Source organism: Engraulis encrasicolus, chromosome 12, assembly GCF_034702125.1.
Source record: "Engraulis encrasicolus isolate BLACKSEA-1 chromosome 12, IST_EnEncr_1.0, whole genome shotgun sequence".
NCBI classification, from domain to species: domain Eukaryota; kingdom Metazoa; phylum Chordata; class Actinopteri; order Clupeiformes; family Engraulidae; genus Engraulis; species Engraulis encrasicolus.
The window spans coordinates 13562317-13586362 of NC_085868.1; the positions used below are offsets into that span (position 1 = coordinate 13562317).

General features: G+C 42.5%; 1 protein-coding gene across 2 annotated transcripts; it reads right to left on the reverse strand.

Moving 5' to 3' along the window:
- Positions 1–339: 339 nt before the first annotated feature.
- LOC134459340 (uncharacterized) lies at positions 340–19914 on the reverse strand. Of its 2 annotated transcripts, XM_063211660.1 has the most exons (4): positions 19874–19914; positions 14840–17148; positions 4008–4155; positions 340–3158 (listed from the first exon to the last, which is right to left on the reverse strand). In XM_063211660.1, exons 2-4 carry the CDS (start codon positions 16842–16844, stop codon positions 1037–1039), a joined length of 4275 nt encoding a protein of 1424 aa, XP_063067730.1. In that variant the 5' UTR covers positions 16845–17148; positions 19874–19914; the 3' UTR covers positions 340–1036. The 2 variants fall into 2 exon arrangements, with proteins under 2 accessions (XP_063067730.1, XP_063067731.1); XM_063211661.1 differs by lacking the exons at positions 14840–17148; positions 19874–19914 and adding an exon at positions 5039–5968.
- Between the last annotated feature and the right edge of the window lie 4132 nt (positions 19915–24046).

The following is a 24046-nucleotide window of genomic DNA, read 5'->3' on the forward strand; positions in this document are numbered from 1 at the left end:
AAAATACTGTAAGGTGATCTCCTGAATTAAAGGTTTCAATGACCCCGATTTCATGCAAATAACACATTTTTTGGCATGAAATGTGGTAATGACACAAATATAAATGAAAATGATATGTAGAGAGCAACTGTATATAGTGATCCACAAACTAATGTAATGTAAATACTATGTATTATGCGTTATGTATAGTGAATTCAGGTATATTGGGCCAGTTTGGGACATTCACTTATATGCAAAGTGGCCCAATTTACCTAAATTCACCACATTATTATAATAATACAACACCACCCCTTGTTTGAGATGAACCAAACAAGTTGGAAAAACAAGCCACACGCTTAGTATGTATATATTGCATTTTAATGAGCTTAATCACAGGTAATAAATCTCAGAGAGAGCATACTGTAGTTTTAGAAAACACCCAACATGCACAAAAATAATGAAATAACGTAAATGGAAAATCACTGCTACTGCAACAAGTCATCAATAAGTTATTTTCTCATGGAAATGTAATATACATACAGTAGGTCTATTTGTAAATCATTTGTGAACCACGACTATTTAGCATGTGCTGTACTATTTTAGCTCCAACATGAGTGAAAATAAACTGTTCTAGATACAATCTGGTAACAGGGAAGAAGTAGTCTTTGCTATATGATTTATTAGTAAAACATTGGTATGGTATTTGCATACGTTTGGTTTATGTTTGTAAGGCGAACAGGCAGTTTCTAGCACCCTGCTTGATATTCTCACTGGTGCTGATTCATTTAAAAAATGATGAAATGACTTATTGTGCTATGGCCTGGGGTGAAATGCAAAAGCACAAAACACATCTATTGTTGTTGGATTTTTGCTGTGCAAGAATTCATTTATGGTTTCAAATAATAAATCCTTGAGTGAATAGTGTTTATATGTCGCATTGGTAAACCTTGAGGACATCAGTCATCTGTTTCAAAAGCATGAAGGAAAAAATACATTAAATAAACACAATTGTGCAGCATCACCTAGTCCTAAAGGTAATTCATCTTAGGGTGTTATTTTATTCTCTTCTATGCTCTGCCTGCTGTTTCATAAACCTCCATGATTCATTCCATTCTGGCTGGCTGAACTCGGGGTTGAAGACTTTTTTGTCTCCCTTCGCCATGAACGACAGCTGCAGAGTAAGGTCTTGGTGCTCCTCGCTGTGCTCCTGTTCACTCCAGGCCTCTTTCTTCAGGAACAGCTGGGGATTCGAGAGCCTCCAACACTCGCCCCACTCCCCACTGTCCTCCCGAGGAGCGTCAGGCTTTGGAGAGTCAGGTGTCATGTGCTTCCAGGAGGTAGCCCACTCTGCAACCTCTGGCTCCTTTGCAGCACTTTCTGGGTACCTGTGGCCCTTAACCCTCAGCTTGTGCACTTGCTTCTCCCCCTGGAGCATGTGCTCATCGTTGGGGTTTGAGAACTTCCAGGAGTCGCCCCAGCGTGACAGAGATACTGTGTAGGACTTGGTGCGCTTGCTTGTGAACTTCCAGGAGTCGGTCCAGTCCAGTAGAGGGTATTGACCGATATGCACGTGATTGTGACTATGCAGGATAGATTCTCCCTCTGTAGGCTCTGGCTTCGCTTCAGCCTTTGGTGGGGGCTTCACGGTTTGCCAGCATTCACTCCATTCACTTGGGGTAACATACTCCTCGACATCTGATTGAATGTATCTGTAATTCTTGTGCTCGTCTGACCAACATGCAACGTCTTGGCTTGCCTTTGTGCCATCGCCAGCAGATGGATTTGGGTTGGAGAGCTTCCAGGAGTTCTTCCACTGCGGACTTGGCTGTGCTGCACCATCCCCGCCACTGGGGGGTTTGGCCACGGACCAGGACTTAGCCCAGCCAGGGAACTTGGTGTTCAACATGTGAAACTGGAGCTGCAAAGGAACCTGGGAAATGTCTACTTCTTGGGCCGCGCTGACCTCATGTGTGTCTTTAGCCTGTGTTTGTCCTTTCGCTACTTTCCAAGACTCAGTCCACTCCGCAGTTGGCACCTGCTCTTCCAGCTGGAAGCTCCTTACATTGTTCAACATAATACGTTTGGACATCATGTGGAAATAAATGCGGTAGCGCTGAAGTGAGGACTCCTTGCTCCAGCTGTGGTTTCTGCATGCTTTCCAAGACTCAGCCCAGTCTCTTAAATACACTTCCACAATAGCGCTGTGATTATTCCCATTTTGTGTTACTTTCGATGGCCCATTCTTCATCTCTGGTGATTTCCATGACTCGGACCAACCAGGACAAAACAAGCCCTTTTTGTACAAGCGCAATTCCTTTTTCTTCCAGTAGTCCTCCGATTCAACGTGTTCCTCTTCCTTCTTTGGCTCATATTTAAAGGACTTGAACGATTCTTCCCATCCTTGGGGATTCTCTCCCTTACATTCAGCATTGCTGGTTTTATCCTTGGGGTGCACACAATAGCCAGACCACTCCTGCCCCCAGGCCTCCTCTTGCTGTTGAAATACAGGGTTTTGGCTCTTCCATGATTCTGCCCAGTCGTTGGCGCTGAAACTCTCAGGCTGCTGAACAGACTTCATGGGTTTCTGACTCTTTGGATGATGTTTCTGCACTTCGTTTTTCGGCAATGGGCTGGACTTGTTCCATTCTGCTGACGCCGACCATGTTTCCTCCAATGAGCGCTGAACACAGCGATACTTGTGCGCGTCGAATTTGCCTCCTTTTGCCTCCTTCTTCCCTGCGCCCATGGCCATCTCCATGTCCATCAAGGGCTTCAGGATCTTCCAGGACTGATCCCAGCCAGCCTGAGACAGATTATCCTTGTAAGCAACTTTCTTGGTGACTGCAGGTGCGCCTGCTGCACTGGGTGCTGGTTGTGGTGCCCTGCCCGGTTGGGGTGTTCTGGCTGCCGGTTTCTTCTCCTCTGGCTTTGGCTGTGGCGCCCGCTCTCTATTGGGAGGAGGTGGTTTAGGCTCACGCTTTGGTGGCGGTGGAGGTGGTGGCGCCACCTTCCTCGGAGGAGGACGGGCGACCTTGAACTTAGCCTGCAGGGCTTTCTCATCCTGCTCTACTTCGGGTGGCGTGATCACAATCTTCCTGAAGTCAGACATGTCTTTGCCCTTCTTCTCTCCTGTGACTCCCTGTCTCTGTGCAAGCCGGAAGTTCCATTCTTGAAACAGCCTGACAAGGACAAAAAATTGAGAAAAGTGAGTATTTAATTTCTTTAAACAATGTGAAATAACAAAGCAGAGGCTTGAGGTGTAGAGGTGTCGGTGAAAGTTGCACTAACATACTGTAGATGGGCACATCAACAGCATTGATTGTGATGGTGGAAAGTACAGTACAGCGGTATTTACTGTCAAAGGTAGATCAGGTCAGATTTTTAGTAAGTAATGGAAATTATATCTGTATTAGATGTGTATTTTCATCAGTTTCATTAGATTTGTATTTAACAAATCTGAAACAGGACCAACTAATTGATAGTGATAATACAGAATAATTTCACATACATGCTTTATTTAGTGCTTGAGATTGAGCCAGCCATGGTTTATGGAAGGGCTGGTTTTTTTTTACAATTTGTGTGTGTGTGTGTGTGTGTGTGTGTGTGTGTGTGTGTGTGTGTGTGTGTGTGTGTGTGTGTGTGTGTGTGTGTGTGTGTGTGTGTGTGTGTGTGTGTGTGTGTATGTGTGTGGCCGTTGACAGTCTTGACAGGGCCCAGGAGAAAATCATCTGAAAGGAATCCCTTTCAATATAATGTAATGCGCACACAACTCTGTACCCCCTCTCTCCCTGGGCCCAGAATAACATACCCGTTTTCTTCCCATGTCGGCAGGCCTGTGTGTGTGTGTGTGTGTGTGTGTGTGCGTGTGGTTGCGTGTGTGTGTGTGTGTGTGCGTGCGTGCGTGAGTGAGTGAGTGAGTGAGTGAGTGAGTGAGTGAGTGAGTGAGTGAGTGAGTGAGTGAGTGAGTGTGAGTGTGTGTGTGTGTGTGTGTGTGTGTGTGTGTGCGCGCGTGTGTGTGCAGTCCTCACCCATTCAAGGCACTTTTCTTTACTCGACTGCGCTCAAGATCCCCCTTCTCCTTCAGCTCATTGGAACGTGTCTCCCACTGGTCACGCAGCTGCTGGCCGTCCAGGGCGATAGTCACCTCAGCCCTCTCAGTCATCTCGACTTCCTCAGCTGAATAGAATAGAATAGAATAGAATAGAATAGAATAGAATAGAATAGAATAGAAAAGAAGAATAGACCAGGATTGAAAGTTGAATAAACATAGACATTCCTTACATTCATATACAGTAAGAATGGTCAACATCGAATGCAATAGACTAAAATAGAATACAAAAGATATCCGCCGATCATAAAAGCTTCTAAAATAAACAGCTAGCTCACAACATGCATTCGGCGTGATTTATGATGCCTGCTCTGACACGGTTGAAGACAGAGACACTGGCCACATGCATTCTCATCTGTCAGTTGCCAAATAGCTAGCGTGCCTGATACAAGGGCATTTGTGCAACATGCAGAAAAGATGGAGGTACACGCACAATCTAAATGGCCAACAGATGAGATATTATTAGCATGATAATGATGTTCATAAACAAGATAGAGTGAAATCAGCTCAACACGGATAATTGGCAGCTTAACCGGGCGATTATATTATCATACTCTTACCTGCAAATTCCTATGTTTGACATTTTCATAAATCACTTTTAATCAGGGAATCGTAATAACATTTTGCGCGGCATGCAAAATGGTTAATTGGCATGTCCTACAAAATGGGATGTTTGCCCCTTTGCAGAGAGATAAAAGTGTTTGTTTATTCATGCCAACTGGCCGTAAAAGTCGAAGGAATTACTGCCATTATTACTGTTAGTGGTGAAGTGGATCAATTAATTAATTCTTGCACATGAACATTCATGAACACCATGCCCTTTTCGCTCTCGCAAAACAAATATGAATCGTTCATTATTCATCATTCAAACATACATCACAGATGCCGTAAACATTACCAAAGCTTTTGCAGCCACTTTTTTTTGCGTAAAGTAACCAGAAGGCTGCTTACCGTGGCTGATGTTTCACTGCAAACTGTCTCCCCTCTCTACTCTCCTCAGTGGCCTGTCCACAATGCTTTTACTGGGACACCAAGCATGTCATATATAACCTGTACTGTATATATGATCAGCATCCCCCGAGTGGGCTATTTTTATTGGCTTAGGGGGTAACGTAACACGTTCTGGGCTCCATGTCCACCAGAGTTTCATGTGTGATGTCATGTGCTCCTGTATTGATTCGCATGGTCTGCCATGGGGAGCAAGAGGACGGATGGGCCCAGAATTTATTTCAGCGTTTTGTAGGCCTATTAGTTACCCAGCAGTCACAAATCTGGCGTACCAGTCTGGAACTGACAACAGACGTTCTAGGTCAGTCTTCCGCTATACATGCACCCCTTGGAAGTGCTTTGGCACTTTGTCCTTTGGGACTTTTACAAAGTACTAAAATTACTGAATAAAAAGCATTTAAACAAGTTTGAAGTAAAAAAGTTGCCTGCTTGTGTGTGGGCTTGTGTTTGTGAGTGCAGCTTTGAACGTGCAAAACATAAAGGCCACATTGAGCATGGCTTGTATTTCCAAATATCCCCATAAGAAATCGAGCGCAGTAGCAGCTGCCATTTTGGATGTGAATGCAAAATGGGGCATTTTTACAACCCAAGTCTTCCCCCTTCCCCCTTCCTCCTTCCCCTAAGTAGAGTACTACGCTAGCCTACTTTCAGTCTGGGTTAAGCCCTGTTTAAGCGCTGACATCGTGCACTGTGACGTTCGATGCCATTTGCACCTTGGCATTGGTTGATCCTTGCTTCCCAAATGCTAGAGCAGTGCTTCTCAATGGGAGCCCTACAGCCCCCACGGGGGCATCAGGAAGCCTTTGGGGGGGCATTGAGAAGGAGACAGAAATGCGGGACTATTTAATTTTGACAATACTAAGGGGGGTGTTGGCAGGCTTGTGATGAGGTAAAGGGGACATTTACTCAAAAAAGGGTGAGAACCGCTGTGCTAGAGCATTATCCCTCTTGGAAATTAGTAAAATAGTAAAACTCATCAACCAATTGAAACTATGAGAATTAATGACTAATGCTTGATTTTCTTATCATTTCTCCAACAAGTCAGAAAGATTGCACGTGAGATAACTTGTAGGCAGTAATGTGAAATTTGACAAGTTGCAAATGAATGTTAGGTTTGTTTTTTTCCACAATGCTATAGTATGAAGTGAGGAAGTTTCCAAAATACTAACTGCAAACTAAAAGTATAAAACTGAGGGCGAGAAAAAAATGTATTTCTACCTTGCTAACAAACTATAGGCCTACTGTATCTCTCAGCAGGGTACCGCGGGTTCAAACAGTATGAATAGAACACCATTATCCCAACAAAGCACTGCTAGTTTTACCCCCCCCCCCCCCAAACACACACAACACCCTGAAGACAAATTTAGACATTAGGGAATGTACAGTATGGGCCAAATGTATACACTCGGAGCCACAGAAATTTTCAGTCAGTCAGCAGCTCGGCAAGTGGCCAGAAGAAATTCCTACAGGAAGTCCCCCCTCTAACATCTCCGCAGCAACCAGCAGCCCCCCTCGAGTACACTGTACCCACGGCAGGGAAGTCGAAAGGCGGGGGGACAAAGGGGTGAAGGGTGGGGTGGGGGGGTGCAGAATTGAGTCCCCACTACATTGTATGTGTTGAGTGTATGAGCCACTCAGATAACTTTGTCCCGGGCCCAGCCAAAGCTGTCAGTGGCCCTGATCCTCAATGGCACGCTGTGGTGCCTGCCAGCCTGCCTGCCTGCCTGCCAGCCTGCAACCAGCCTAAATTGGCTCCCCCAATAGCAAGCCTGGCCCTGGAGTTTGGAGGAATGGAAGAGGCTCCTACTGAGCAGGTGACACATGAAGGCTTCCCGCGGAGGGCTTTGGAGGGGAGGAGGATCTAACAGCAGAGGGATGAGCAAAACAACATGGGTCCATCATTAGCGGCATAAACACCTCTGAGGCATACTTCTCTCTCTCTCTCTTCCTATCTCTCTTGCTCAGACTCTATATGTCTGTCAGTCCATCTCTCTCTCTCTCTCTCTCTCTCTCTCTCTCTCTCTCTCTCTCTCTCTCTCTCTCTCTCTCTCTCTCACACGCACACACACACACACGCACACACACACACACACACACACACACACACACACACACACACACACACACACACACACACACACACACACACACACACACAAGCAGAACCCAGGTAGAGAGAGTGTGTAAGGAAATGAATGACGGGAAGGGGCGAAGAAAGGTGTGTTCATGTGTGCGTGTGCATGCGCCACTGTGTGCGTGTGTGCGTCCGTGCCAGGGGTGGAACTTAATTCTTTTCCCCACCAGTCATTGTGGCAGGTAGATTTTAAAATCTACCAGTCACTAGCAATTTTTACCAGTCAAAGTGACTGGTGAATTGAAACATTTACCAGTCAGCCCTGAAATTTACCCGTCCTTGGCGGGTAGACGGGTGCTTATTTCCAACCCTGGTGCGTGCGTATGCGTATGCGTATGCGTGTGTCTCTGTGTCTCTGTGTGTGCATGCATATAAATGTGAATGTATATAAAACTTTTTCCCGATACCAAAGTGGTTGTAGGTTGCTTTTTCTGTCTCCTTGATTGACGTAATTCAGCTTCCCAATCATCTATTCATTCCTTTCATTATTCTGATATTCATAGATGTACATACATGATTGATCTTTTTCACATACAATACAGTTGCTATTTCATTCAAATCTCCAAATAAATGCAGAAGTATATAATGTGCAGGCCTCCTAACACCTGTTCTGTCCCAGTGCAATTATAGATTATATAAAAAACAATTACTCAAGCAATCAGCATGACTGTACACCACTGAACTGAAAAGGTCTCCAGAGCAGAATTACTATTTAGAATACTACAGCAGATAATTTTTTTCAAATGTGTTTTTTTTATTATTTGTTCAAATGTCAAAGTCAATTATTGCAGCACACGTCTGACAACACAGTGGAACCACAAGGGCATAACAAACCATCATGGCACATAATATCACTACGTATATCTGTACATTATACGTAGCCGTTTAAATAATTGTGAGCTCAGTCTTACACTTTCCAACTTATCTGTTTCAATACATCCATACATTTTTTTTAATCTATGTTGATTCGAAATATCTAAATACTGTAGGCCTATATCTTAATTCACACATGTTGAGAATCCATTTAGAGGAGTCACGAGATAACATTTCGTAATTTTGATTTTGAGATATGGTCCTTGTGTCCTTTTGTTATTAATTACTTTCCACGTTTCCTGGCACAGCTAGAAGCAGATGGACCCTGTCTGTCCTTGAGTCTGGTTGCACTCAAGGACTCCTCACTGTCTGTCAGCGGGGGAGCACAGTAGGCTACTCTCTACGTCCTTCCATCTTCACTCACTAGCTGTCAATGGCCTGATGGCCACAACTCTTTGAGAATAAGGTGCTGTTTCCACGTAGCAGGATATTTTTTTAGCAGGGTATTTTTTCTCTTGGTTAGGTGTAAACGCAACATGTGGATAAAAATAAATCCTCCATTGTAACAAATGCGTTTCAGGCCCCTTAACGCAATATTTTTTTCTCCTGCTTTTTATACCTGGATTTTAAATATCTGCTACGTGGAAACGGAAGGCCAAAACCAATGCAACCACGAGAAAAAAATATCCGCATATAAAAATATCCAGCTATGTGGAAACAGAGCCTAAAACTGCTTTGGAATTTTGATTCAGTAAACAAAAAAAGAGTGTCCCTCCCTCCCGGTGTTCATGAGTTGTTAATGTCCCCCATCATGTCATACTAATCTAGCATTTTCATCAAGTCATTAACAACAACGTGCACAATGGGCGTATTAGTGACGGTAGAAAATGGACAACGTGGCATTTCGGCGGCACACTGTAATGCACATTTAAGTGACCACGAAGCGATGCGAAGAACACTGTAATTTCAGTTTCCCAAATGCCACGTCAGCGATTATCCCACTCATGTCGCGGTTCCCATGGCTGCGTTATAAACGTGAAAGTCATTCCCATTAAGTTCATTTGAGAGTTTAATTCTTTTAGGGAGAGAGTGCGTTACAATTGCCATACTAGCAGAACAGCTTATTTTCATGACTCTTCTGAGCCTCTACGGGTTTTGCTGGAAAGCGGACATTTTTAGCTTGAATAGGCCATTTTTTGGATAGCTCTGTGTGTGCTTGCTACCTATACTCAAGGACGAATTGTTATGATTCCACCTCTTTGCCTAGATAAAGGTATGTAGCCCTATAGGAAGACCATGCAAACGCTCAGTTGACGCTCCTGTGCAAACCTTGCCATGCCTTTGGGTTTATGTCCATGTTGGCACCATGCCTGTCTGATTTGTCAGCTCTTAAATTTTTCTAATGGTGTTGGAAGACACAGACCACAAGGGCTGTGCCTCGTCAGCTGGTAGTCCTTTTCTGTGGTGGTGACTGGCTACAGAAATTGATGCCAGATTTTAAAAAGATTCCCTGATTAGATTTCCGAAACTCAAAAGATCATGTATTTGGAAACATCCAAGTGAATGGTATGATATTTAATATTTTTAAATTATTTTATAGTTTATTTTCATTGTTGTGATTAAATGTGTTAAACTGGTGGTATTCCTAAAGTAACAGGTGAGAGTGTCGATATTGTTATTCAGAATTTTTCAGAATTTAGCAGCAATGAAATGTAACTGCAGTGGTGAAACAAAATCACCTGTTTAAATCTAAAAAAACCTCACATAAATATGTGATGGCATTATCAAATTAAATTTAAAGAAGTGCTATTTTTATTAGTAGATGCACTGTGCCTATTTTTATACTATTCACACACTCTGTCATCGAAATCCTTATTAAACTTCTAACAGCTTTTTCAATTACGGTGTAATGGATACATTGACCTTAACACAAACATGTGCAAGGTTATGTACACTAATCAGTTGGTGTGTCAATAATCGGCTGATGGATCTTACATTACTTGTTAATGAGAATCTGTGAACTCGATGGTATTAACATTATCTTTAAAGTGCCCCAGAGGATGAAATGTGAGACTGTGCTGAAGAGAAGGCATGACGATATGCTGCGTGTCCTGGAACATACATTCAAGTCTGGGAACTGTATGTTACCCGGTATAGCAATGCGGTTTGCGTACCCTTGTGTGCTTGCATGTGTACAACTCGTGCCATGCCAGCAACATATGAAGTTACATGCAAAGAGGTCATGATGTTGAACAAACAGTTTTCACAACGGTCGTTTTCCACTTTGGCACCAAAGGCTATGGTGTCAATTGTGATGCAATTGTGATTCAAGTTGTACATGTGCGTGGGCAGTAAGGCACCAGGGCTTGGCATGACAATTGGCAAACGTCCAAATATATAAATTAGGCCAGTGAAATGCATCCTATCTGTAGTGCGGCTCGGTGTAACATATGTGAACCCTGGTCATGTGCTATTTACCTGCTATTTATATCAGAGCTCCTAAAGCATATATGGCCAAAGTATGTTCTGTGGAGGGATATACATAGTCTTAGTACAAAATGTTCCCTGGCTACTGTTTTTGGCAGGGATTGGGGCTGGTATGCTTCCCAATGTTTGCCCACCACACAAACGAGTTTTAATGACACCTGAGAAAGGTCAAGGGTTCATTGATAAGCCATAAATTCCGGAGGTAGAGGTCTCAACGGACAGTAAAAACAATTTTGTGTACAGGACTGGACTGTGGAGGTCTGGGCATTTTTGCGTGACCCCCTCTAAAATGTGGGCTAGTCTGTAAAAAGTACATAAAAACCCAACAGTATCGGCCACTGAGGGCTGTTGACCAACCAGGAAATGTCCTGTATAGCAGATTACCAGTCCAGGGGTGCGTTTCTCAAAACCATAGTCGCACACTACATTAGCTACTGGGTCATTTCACGTGAAATCAGACACTTTGGGACCCGACCGACACAGATTTCAATCATACTTGCTGTGCCTGTTTAGTAGCAAGGTAGCACCCCAAAACTGCATTTGTGTGAATCTGACACCAATTTTAAGGGAGAAATAGACTAGCAAAGGTTTACATATGAGGGTAGGACACTATGCATTCAGCCTTGATTATATCAGTCAGTGTAAGTCACAAAAAGATGTCTGTGGTGTTATTTGAAAGCTGTTGTCTGGCTCTACAAATTACACAAACAGCATGGATTAGAAAATTCAATTACTGAGCTTATTCTTTCAACCCTGCCTTCTGTGAATGCTGAAATGGTCTAGCCTCCACTGTGTCAATTGACAATGGGCAGAAGCTGTGTAGTTTTTGAGTACCTGGAATAGGGACCGACGAGGGTGTGGGGCCCACCGGGAAAATGCCTGTTATGCCAGATGGCCAATCCAGTCCTGTCCCTGACACAACTCTATTACTACGTCATTACTCATTACTCATTACTCATTACTCAACTCATTTCAACCTTTATGTCCCATTATCGCTGAATTTAATAAAGAACCAAACACCCCATTTTCAGGTGTTGTTTATGACCTTACAGGCTGTTTAGACAAGAAACCGACCAATTTAAATTTACATTTTTTTATATTCATCTTTTAATTTTTAAATGTATCATAATTCATATTCTGAAGGTTGTTGTATTCCACGCTGTGTGTGTAATTTGTAGAGCCAGAAAAGAGCTTTCAAACACCTCAGACATCTTTTTGTGACTTACACTGACTGATATAATCAAGGCTGAATGCATAGTGTCCTACCCCCGTATGTAAACCTTTGCTAGTCTGTTTCTACCTTAATATTGGTGTCAGATTCACACAAATGCAGTTTTGGGGTGCTACCTTGCTACTAAACAAGCACAGCAAGTATGAGTCACAAAGTGTCTGATTTCACATGAAATGACCCTACTTTCGCAATGCAATTTCCCATTGGCAACTATCAAAGTTACTAACTGGCTAACAACTATGCTTTCAAGAAATGTACCCCAGCCCTGGTTGCGTACAATGACGTAACCATGCTGGACCAGCTGATCTTAATGATCACCACACATACCATGCAATAGACAGCTCATTCAACTTGATGAAATCCCCTATTGATAGCACATGAAGGCAAAAGGAATTCATGGCAGGGGCTTTGCCATCCGAGGCCAAACCCATGACATACGCCATCTCTACCAACCAACAAAGCAGGGCTGCAGACCAGATATTTGGATCTCGGGATAAAAGGATTGTGGTAATACAAGGTTTTTTTTGCTGGTATGCAACTGATACCATACAGCCATAAGTTGCATGTAGACAAGTGTGCAGAGAGGGTCCATATCATTCACACATGGAGAATCAATATTCTCACCTCTGAGGCATACTTCTTTCTCTCTCTCTCTCTCTCACACACACACACACACACACACACACACACACACACACACACACACACACACACACACACACACACACACACACACACACACACACACACACACACACACACACACACACACACACACACACACAGGACTTTTACATGATGTGCCACAGGCAAGTGAACTGCAGAGCATGCACAAGATCACTCGCATGCAAGATATCAATTAGGCCTTTACTTAGTGCTTCATATCACAAATAATATTTTACCATGATTTCATTGCTTAACTTGAAAGAAATATCTGGGTGGACACAGAAGTTTTGATCTTTTAATAGTTCTTTTTTTAAAAGCCATGGTTAAGTATATACAGAAGGAATTGATATAATTTCATAATAATACAACTAGGCCTACCTCATATAATTTATGGCTTCATAGGTCATTTAAAGTGCAACCTCTTAAAAGTATTTGATGCTTTAATTGTCCAGATATAAAGCTGTCATAGTATAATTTGGAGATGGGAAAAGCATTTGATGCCATTTGTCATTGACTATGACCTTTCAAAATGGTTGTGTTTTTTTTCTTTTTATTCAATCTGTGATTTTGTGTCTTCAAGCTTTGGTTTGTAGTGGGGGCACAGGCCTACTTTAAAAAGAAGAGGTATCTTCAATCAATTTTGCCACCTAAACAACTGAGCTGGAAAAAATGTGCCAGAATTTACACGCTTGAAATCATGACACTGTAAGGATTATGGCAGAACTAGTACATCAGAGCACTGTGTAATGTTGATCAAGAATGTGTATCCTTGACTGGGAGATATGCAACCATATTTGACTCATTGCATTAGCTTACACTACAAGGGAGACTTACGGGGAAAGTCGCCACAGCAATGTAGGGTTAGATGCCTTCCTAAAGGGCACTTCACGCTTGGGTGAGTCATGTGGTGGTGCAACATAGCAATGCATTTACAGGTACAATTCGCAAACAAGAATGACTCATTTTAATTTGCTATGAAGCCAACACAATAACCAATAACATGCTGAAATTGACAAACATGGAAGTATACCTGTAATCATACTCCTGCAATGTACCACCTGAGGCATTAGTTGAAATAGGTACTGCATACAGTATGATCATATCTAAGCTCATTTATAATGTAATTTTGTGTCATATAGGCCTACATATTTGGAAGTAAATGGTTTTCTGAGCCACCCCCATTTTTCCCGTTAAAAAACTCACTTTATGAAAATACAACAAAAACTAACAGTGGTTACGTAAATGGCTACGTAAACCTCATGAAACTGTTTTAGCATCCCTGGTATTCATAAGACTTGTAAAAACTGGATTTTTTTTGCGGTAAATGATGGTGCCAAGACCTTGTATCTGCTTCTAGAAGCTGCATCAAGTGTTGCTGAGTTGTGGGAATTTGGATAAGATGGATACAGCTTGTTGGCTGGAGATGGAGGTTTCAAACCATTTGAAAACATATATTTAGTTATTTCTGGGGAGGTGTGGTTTTCATTTAAGACATCTGATATCAGCTTAGGGATTAACCTCTGGCTTCCAGACTATTTTCTCGGCTGCCAGTCTACTGAGTTTGCCTGTTAAAGTAGCAGTGGTCAGGGATTTATGGCCCTGTGGTGATGATCAGGTGATGACAGATCAGTTAACAGTTTCAGCTAACCCTACGGCACACCATACTGTTCGCCTCCTACTGTTTCATGGTTGCAAATGCACAAATCAGTTTTTAAAAGCTGCTTTTCGGCAGGAGCTGTTGCACTGTTATAGTAGGCTGCGCATGTACGGTATGACCTAGCTATTTCTCATATGAAAGGTCAGATACATCAATGCCAGGTTTTATTGTATTCTTGTATGTTAATAGTACAATTATAATAGGCCTACTTATTGTGTTTCAATGTTATTATACTACTATAAGTGTGACTTTGCATTTCATATTATCCATTTCAAAATGTGCAAAATGTGGGGGCCTACACACTAGTTCAAACTTTTATGTTTCTTGCATCATATAGCTAATTGATGCGATCAAGTTTGAAAGTTTTGACACATAAATACTTGTGTCTCAGTTTTACAGACAAGTAAAAGAAAACAGCACAACCAATCTGTTTAGTGTCTTTATTACAGCACAAAAAAGGCTTTATTTATTTAAATGTTTAGATGGCCAACACACATATAAATGTTGTACTTTTCAATTATGTGGAATTTATATTGTTGTTTTAGTAATAAAAAAAATATTATCGTGACCTCACAGATTAATGTTTTGACACATTTTAATCAGCAACATCTACTATCTGCTGTAAGACTTTATATGACGGGATCATGATCATGACTAAAATCAGTCATTCATATAATGATATAATATGAAGCACTAAGTGAACATTTATGAAACCAAGATTTACCAAGTTATTAGACTTTTTCAAAATGTACTTACGTGGCGGCTTTTCTGGAGAATAAGAAGGCAGGCGAGACTTCCAGGAGTTCACCCAAACAGACCAAGCTTCCTCTCCCTCTCCAGGTGTCTTTGAGTCATTGCACTTGAGTGATTTCTTCTCAGCCAACTCTTTGCTTTCAGGTGCTGTGGTAGACCCCCCTCCCACTGTCCATTTTTGGGTTATGGCTAACTTTCTACAGTTTACCCATTGAGAAAAAATAGGCGAGGTTTTCTCAATTTCAGAGTAAAGTCTGCATTTTGTTTTATCTATTTTTTGTGTAATGACTGAGCTAAATACAACAGATCTGCACGATTTGCCACATGATTTATCTGTGCTGTGACAGGAGTAGTGGTGACCTTTGTCATCACTCTCTTCACACACTGTTCCACAAATCTTCCATGACATGCTCCATTCTGACGGCACAGGTGGGAGAGGAACATATTTAGGAAAGGGAGACCATTCGTGCACATCGCAGGTCTCCCAGCCAACATCCCAGAGAAGCTTGTCCTGGCGTTTGAGAAGATTTATAAACTTCCAGGTTCTGGCCCAGGGAGGCACCTCCTCCTCCTCCAGAATAGGATTGAATAGGTGGACTTTGCTTTTGAACTTGAACCTGGTATGGTGTTCTTGGAGTGTGGCCACCTTCCAAGAATCCATCCAGTTTGTTTGAGTCACTGTGTCATGAAAGACTTCACTGTGAGAGGATCTGTTCAACTGCCCCATTCCTGTCTTACAATGGAGGGATTTCCGGGGCAAGATTATCATGGACTCCTCGAGCCATGTTTCTGTTTGTGGAGGCCTGCACCTTTTAAGTGCTGGGAACTCCAGTGAATTCAGACTCTGTATCTCAGACGGAGTGTCATCATGGTGGGTCTTCCTGCCAGACAGCTGCCAGGAGTCCCCCCATCCTGCCTCATAGAGGTATTTTTGGAGCTGCTGCTGCAGGGCTAAGGCATGTGCCCCTGTTGTACAAACGGCAGGACACTGCCCCCCAGTGGTGCCCCAGGAGTCTCCCCAGTCTCCAACACCATTTGGGCCATTGTGGCCATACTTCCCATGTTCTCTTTGCCATCTATCTTGTTTGATGTTTTCCGTAAAGGACCAGCCTCCATTCAGATGACTGTTGTCTTGGTGTTGTGAGGCCTTTTTTAGTTTCCATGCCCTCGACAAATCTGACTCAGATTGGGTGTCTCCGATCTCAATAATGTTAGCAATTTGTTTGGATTTTGCATACTTACAAGAGTGCTTCCATTGGGATGAAAACTTGAACTTCTCAATTGAGCTTGTGAAGTTCAGCACTTCCGCTCTCATTCTCATTCTTGGAATACAAAATACCCCATAGCTGTCAATATGGTCCGAACATTTCTCAAGAGCTACCTTTCTCATCCAATGTTGTTGATTTGTTTTCAGCATATTACCCAATAAACTTGAGTTTTTCCACTCAGTCTTTGAGGGCCTGCCAAAACTGGGTCGGAGCTTTGAACATCTCCATGATTCCTTCCAGTCTGCAAGATGATTCCTTATGTGAGGTTGGAGGATCATTGACCCATATTGTGTGACAGTAGAGTCATTCTGTGTCCAATGATATTCCTTTGGCTGTGTTCTAGGTTGTTTCCAAGCCTCATTCCATTGATGAGGTAAGTGAAATGCAAACAGACCATCGATACGTTCTTTTACAGTTTTGGTTTTATCTTTGGGCTTGAGCCTTTTTACTAGTTCATCAATTCCACATTCTTTTTCTTCTTCTTTCACATCCTCGTCCTCTTCATCCAAGTCATTGACTTCCTCCTCCCATCTGCCCTTTGCACTGTCAAGACCTAGTACATTTCTGGTGACCTGCCAAGATGCTTCCCATTCAGATACGGGTACACTCCTCTCACAAAATTGGGCAGTCCTAAATTTGTGTTTCTCTTTCTCAGCCCAGCAGACTGACACTATCTCGCCATACAAATTGTAATTCGGATGTTTACCACCCATAGCACTCCCTGCTGGCTCCACACTCATTGTGTCCACTTTTAAACCTCCTGACTGAACATATCCAGTTTCAGAAGACACGGAATGGAACAGATGATTGCTCTGAACAGATTGTTTCCTTCTTGAGACGCAGGCATGCCAACTGAGAGGGTACTTGGAGGGTTGTTGCTTTCTTGTGACCTTGCTTCTCTCAGGTTCTGAAATATGGTGGCACTCCTTCAAGTATTACAGTCCTCAAAGTATTGCCGTCTCTGCTTAGGGATATGTCTCTGCTTGGTGTCTGTGCTTAGGCAAGTTATCGCCCATATGGTTCTTCAGCCATTACTTATTGCTCCTGTGATTTAAAAAGAAGAACATTTACAGTTACCAGTTTGTTACAAAAAGCCATACACAAAAACATAATATGCCTGATGATATGTTGCCTGGTAATTCAAGCCAAGTACATTTGCATTACAGTCCATCTTTCTCCATAAAAATGGTGACTTATCTGTGAGCTTTGCTCATAAACTTCATATAACTGCTGATATGAGCCTGGGTGCTGGGGGGAGAGTCTGTGTAACAATGTGTTGCTCTGTTACATGCTAAATGCAGTATGCTAACAAGCTTGCCCTACACTGAACTTTCTCACAATACCACTTTGTGCCTCCGGAGGCAGCAGAAAATCAATGCAACAAAAATAGCCTAGCATAGCAGAGATGCCAGTGGCAAACTCCTTCCAACATTTAGTTGTGAGCCAGGGAGGAGTATAATGAGAAAAGACTACAGATTTTCTTTTCCTTTTCAAAGGGACTCAAAGAAAAAAAATGTGTGAGTTGTTTTAACTTTCTATTCTATTTCTATTGTCATATTCCCATCAACATAATATTGCAGTAACCACACACTTACTTGCAGTCATATAGGGTATATAGTTAATATTACTAATAAACACGAATATTAATTACCAACGTGGTGTCGTATTTCATAGTAACAAACAACCACCTTTACCTGGCAATAAAAAGGGCAGATAAATATGTAATCCATGCAGTCAATGGGTAGGCAATGACAAGGGTCTTTTATAACTTTACCAGTGCAACCACTGTGACACAGTCTAACGTAGGTTTAAACATTGTCAAAAGGGGTAGGCCTACATGGATGTCATGTCTTATCGAATGGCTACTAAAAAGATGTGTTTATGACACTGTTAAAACTGTGGTTTGGCCGGCCAACCTTGTTTGTTTGTTTCGCTCTGCCATACCCAGGCCTGTGACATTTGCACCAAGCCACCTAAGGCTACTGTCGGCTTTCTTAAATGAGAGATGTCAAAGAATTTACAACCTGCTCAGCTCTATTTATAAACTCCTCCTCAAGTCGTTTCCTACTGAGACACAAGCAAGATGACCCATAACTGTAAAGGAAGTTGAAGAGACATTTTTATAACTGTTTCTTTAAGCTTGTTGTCTTGTGGTTATGGTTTAATGCAATTTTGTACATTTTGCCCGACACTGAAGAAGGTTAACCCCAAAACGTCTGAAGGGCAATAAACCACAAAACTTGGAGTGCTGTCCTGCTCTTTATTTAATTCATATATTCTCGAGGAATGAGCACCCAGTTGTTCACTTTGTTTGAGTTGAGTGCGTTGCACCCCTTAGTAAATATGTCCCTGCCATCAAACATTTTGATACATACAATATTGTGTAGTTTTTACAATTGCTCACTTTTTTAGTAGTATGAACCAGACACTATACACCACTATATCAGTTGGTCAGTCAGTCAGAAATGAAATTGCTTTTTGGAGTATTTGTGCACGATAACAGATATTATTCTGTTTTGTACCACTGCAGTTTATATTGAGGCTGTATTGCCTATGGTCTTGTTTTATATCGACAAGTCAAGTACAAGTTGGTAAGTGGTAATCTCAAATTGTAGAAAGAGTAGAAGTCCACACACTGTAGCTCCGCTTAGAAGGTTTATTCAGGTTCGGCCCAACAGGGTCTTCAGGGTCAAAACGTTGTATGACCTGAATAAACCTTCAAAGCGGAGAAACTTCTACTCTTTACTGTCAGACATGCCTTTGTCCTGCAACTGGCCTCAGCAAAGTGGAATTTTCATACTCTTACTCTTAGGAAGAAATATCAAATTGGCAATCAGTCAGCAGTGAACAGTTAGATCTATTTGGATGTGCTTGCCTACGACACATAATTTCATTCATTTTAAGACTCTTCAGTACACTATACTATTGTTCATATGAGCTAAAAACAATGTCTCTGTCTATTATAGACTACTGCTGAATTTGTCACCTTACTGAATTCCATTAATTGTTTGAATAAAGAGAGTATACCTGGAGAGCAGACTTTCAGTATGGACATTTATGCATTACTTAAATTACTGAAACAGAAATTAATTACTCATTAAACCTCAGGCTTATGTATTCATATTAGTATCCATATCAGGATTCTGGGTGTGTCAGAATTATGAAAATGTGTTTTCCTAGTTTGATAATCTTGGGGAAACCAATGTAGAAAAAAACCTTGATGATGTGGTCCCTCGTTCCTCGTTAAAATGGTACCCATAAGATCGATGATGCTGTCACTGTTAATAGGTGCACACAGTGTTATGCACGATGCTTTAAATGTTTAAATCCCACTGCAAAAATGTTTTGTAAGTCATAGGAAAAGATGTTGCTAAGTTGATAAATTAAGTTTTTGAACAAGAACCCTTAAACCATTTCCACAGATTCAGTTTACAAATAAACAGTGAGAGGACTTCATCAAAATCAAAGAGTCTCTTTGCATTACCCAGCCTAACACAATCGAAATATTAACTTGCGAAAATGTTGTCACCCTCAAACTCCCGAACAAAGAAATTTTAAGATAAACAGCCTCTGGACACTGTTTTGTTTACGCCTCTGAGGAGGCATGGGTTGGCAAACATACCATAGCACTTCCTCAAGTCTACAGGGAATGAGGCCAGGGCTACATTTAACTACATAAAAAAGAAATGCCACACACATGGTATCCCGGCATGTTGACAAATGCATTTTACGTTAACCCATTGATTGAAAGGTTGATGCTTCAACTCACCACCAGTTGCGTTTCTTGGGATAGACCTGAGCAGAGCCTGTTGCCACCGACAGACTGAAACAACTCCTATATATGCTGTGGCCCAAGCTAATTATAGACCTTCGGAGTGATACAAAACCTTCACACTCGTCTTACTGTGGCACAAGCAGCAGGCGTGCTTGTCTTCCGATGTCAATGCCTATTCTCAGGATGTGGACAAAATGAAGAGACATTGAGGAAGTGCACAATGCCTACACTGAAGTCGCGTTTCATCACATAAGCACCTCAGAATATCTGGGGGGGGGGGGGGGGGGGAAATTGAGAGATAGAAGGGGATGTCCTGAAGAAATCTATAAGAGGCCTCTTGAGGCTATTATGCACAGGGCCGTATTAAGGCACCGTGGTGCCCCCTTTATAGACAATATTGATTAAGGTTCTGTGATGTGGTGCGGCCCCCCTAACTAGCTGTTAATGGTTGGTGACCCTGGGCACTGTGCCACTGGCCCTTATGGATAATCCGGCCCCGATGATGCAAACAGAGAGTCTGGAATTCATTTTAAAGGAAGGTGGTGCCAATCAGTTGGCATTCTTTAAAATCACAAGTGAACTGAGCAGAGTTAATAGAATTAGTGGTGAGTTGCATTACAAAGTACAACACAAGACTGATCTTACATTTTGAACGATTAACAGCCCATTTGTAATTCACTGAATATAAAGTTTTCAAACAATCGTTTCTTGCACAACAATCAGTGCATGCAGCATGCTATACTGTAAATGACAAGAATATTACATAATGACACGTACATAAACCTCTGGAGTTGAGAACACCATAGCTTTGAACTGGTGCACTCTTCACTGTTACATACGGATCTAGTCTTGTCAACTTGTCAAGCAGAACTAAAGTATGCAGTCAAAAAATTATACAGACTGTTAAAGGGGTATGCCACTATTTTTGGGCTTAATACAGTTTAAATCGTAGGCCGGGGTTTATAAAGGTGATAAAGTGTCTTATTTTTCATGTTAAGCGTTGTCTTGCTTTAAGACAAGTTAAAAGAGGGAATATGTAGCTAAGCTGGTGAAAGTCAATGGATCCGTGTAGCATGTAGCATGCTCCCTCTTTTAACTTGTCTTAAAGCAAGACAACGGCTTACATGAAAAATAAGACACTTTACTACCTTTATAAACCCCGGCCAACGATTTTAACTGTATTAAGCCCCAAAATAGTGGCATACCCCTTTAATATCAAATCTATACCTACCTTGTGAAGTCCCAATGGGACGGTGTGAGCACATTGGGTTTTCACTGTTGCCGCACATCCACTTATCTGTTGCGCATACATTCCAGTGTGTGTGTTTCGAGATGCACACCAGACTAGTACACACATTCCACTTGCTCTTCCCTTGCTCGTCTCAGCTTTCAGTTCCTATATGTGCAGCACGACTCCTCTGCATGATGACTTGAGCTCTAAGACCCCTCCATGATTTCACGTCTGAGTCAGTCTCTCTCACCTCATAATATTACATCATACACTGCACTTGAAAGAAAAAAAAAACTACAGACACACTTCATCCTTGACTTTAAATCTGCCCTTGGGCCATCCCTGCACTACTGCCCGCACCATCGACTGCAATGACTTGTGTCTGGCCTTCTTTTCAGAATCAGAAGTTGTTGCATTGACCACATACGCAAAGAATTTCAGCCGGGTGCATGCTAGCTCTCTATACACATCCAACATATTACATCAGGTCACATACACACACAAAAACACCCACCCACACACACAAACACTGCTCATGCACATTCATGCACATGCACACACATACACACACACACACTGTGCATTTTGTATGCATTTTTCTTACAGTGCACACACACACACACACACACACACACACACACACACACACACACACACACACACACACACACACACACACACACACACACACACACACACACACACACACACACACACCTTCATGAACAGTGCCTGCACAGTAAACTCTACACTGTCAAATCAACACTTGGAGAACACCCACTTGGTCCTATACTCTGTGTTGTTGTGTATGAGTTATTGTGCTTAATTAACATTCCCTTTCAAGGCTCGCAACAGGGGCAGAGCTAATAGGAGGGGCGAGCAGGGCATTTGCCCCTGGGCCCAGGGCCCTCCAGTATTGATAGGGAGGGCCCTATTGTGACATTGGCAGGCTGTATGGGGGCTCTATCAGTGTTTTGCCCTGGGGCCCTGTGTGCAATTGTTCTGCCACTGGCTCGCAATATCGTCATCCTAAAGTCCCAAGCCTTTGTGATTCCATCTCTGTCAGTGTGACAGATGCTGTTTGCACTCCCACCATGTTAAATGCACTCCTCATTTACTGGGTTAATTAATCAATTACTTAGCTCATTCCGTGACACTACCTGAGGCTTCGAGCATGACAAACTCCTAATTTCACCCTCCCTAAAGGGCATATTGAAGATGCTGATGAGGTGGACTCTTTTGTTTATTTACTATGAACTCCATGTTCAAACAAACACAGTTCTCACTGCAGTCTTTGCCCCTGTACTTCACCACCTTGAATTCTGTGATTAAAAAAACAGACAGATAAAAACTGGGTTGGGAAAAGAGGAGTGTTGAGAATATTATGTATTAGTGGTGTGTAGCTTAGTGGGAATAAGAGCACACTCTACAGTACAGCATGCTGTGCATAGTAACACTATACTGTACACTATACTACACTACACTAACACTATAGGCTACTATACTGTGTAACACTATCCAAACTCACACTTTTCAATGTACTGTGTCACAACAACCCCTAATAGTAACTACAGACATCCAAAATAACACCAAAGGACAGCAGTGTAAACAAATGTCACTTGCTAAATCTGGTTCTGGCCCTAGCTACTAACCAATAGCAGGTGAGAAACTTGGCAGAAACCTCACTGTAGACAGTGGACTAAGAAGTTCATGCATGATTAGATTAATGTGGTAGGTTCAGTACTGAGCCAAAGCTTCTAACTATAACTCGTGACATAACGGTGCAAATTAAACTTGAGTTAACTGGTTACCAGGCAACAACGCCACAGAACTCCTTACAAATCTGATCTATCACATTAGTCCAAAAAAAGCAAACCAACCCTGACTCACAAACTTTAGCCCTGTTGCAGTGTGAAATTACCAGTTTACATGAACTGGGTGCCCTCTTCTGGGACACTTGATCCAGTGTGCTAAGTCGCTGTGAGCTTACATGGTTTTACTTTGAGTGCTCCCAGGGCCCCTGACAGCGTCGGCCGGGTCTGGGACAATGTGATCTGAAGGGCCCCTCACCCCGATACATACAATTTAATGAGGACCCAAATCTGGGTCTCCCCATTCCTTGGGCCTTTGACAACCGACCCCTTTGTCCTCCACCTGTCGGCTTCCCTGAGGACCCCCTGCCCTTGCCCCTCTTGCCCTATGGCCCCTGGGCCTGGTCGCGCCTGGCACGTTGGCTTACTCTGCGCTCAAGTCTCTGCACCTGTCGAGTGAAGACAGAGCCGCATTCACGTCACTCCGCAAAGCTCTCAAGTCTCAGAGGACTCTCTGTGCGATCTCCTGTTTTGACAATGCATGGAGTTCGGGACGAATTTAGAATGTGCCATGCAGTGATAGTCAGTGATGGATGAAGCTACAATCCACATTCTCTCTCTCATATTCCAAATGGCCTGGTACTATATTTACATAGACTATACAGGAGGTGATTTCAAGTAATTAACTCATACACCACGCTGATGAGCTCTGTTAAAGGATAATTTCGGCCAGTTTGGATTCATATCCCATCTTGGGTGGACCGAGGGAAAAGGATGAAAGGGAAAACCGCGAGAAATTTTCATGCATGCTGCGCAAAGTTGTTCAATTGCGCTGTTTTCAGTTAAAGCGGGGCACGTCGGGCACGTATTTGACCTGTTTTAAAGCTCCTAGCGTGCATTAAAACCCTTTTGAACGCTTTGGCCGTGGTGTGTGTACCAATACAAGTCAATCTAGTGCTTCACAGTTCCATTAGCTAGCACAGGCACGATACAATAGGAGTTTTCAGAAGTGGCGCACCTCCCTCTCTCAGCTTCCGCCTTCCAACTACATCCACAAAATGGTTCGCCAAAGTGATACTTCATAGTAATCCATTTTATTTTTGTCCACCAAAGACGAGCCACAAG

Bases quoted from the DNA above. Each gene is read 5' to 3' on its own strand.
- LOC134459340 (XM_063211660.1), bottom strand. From the start codon at position 16,844: ATGAGTGTGGAGCCAGCAGGGAGTGCTATGGGTGGTAAACATCCGAAT. The intron at 4,156-14,839 runs GTAAGTACATTT...TATTCTATTCAG, and splicing joins TTCTCCAGAAAAGCCGCCAC to CTGAGGAAGTCGAGATGACT. The intron at 3,159-4,007 runs GTGAGGACTGCA...TGTCCTTGTCAG, and splicing joins AAGAAAAGTGCCTTGAATGG to GCTGTTTCAAGAATGGAACT.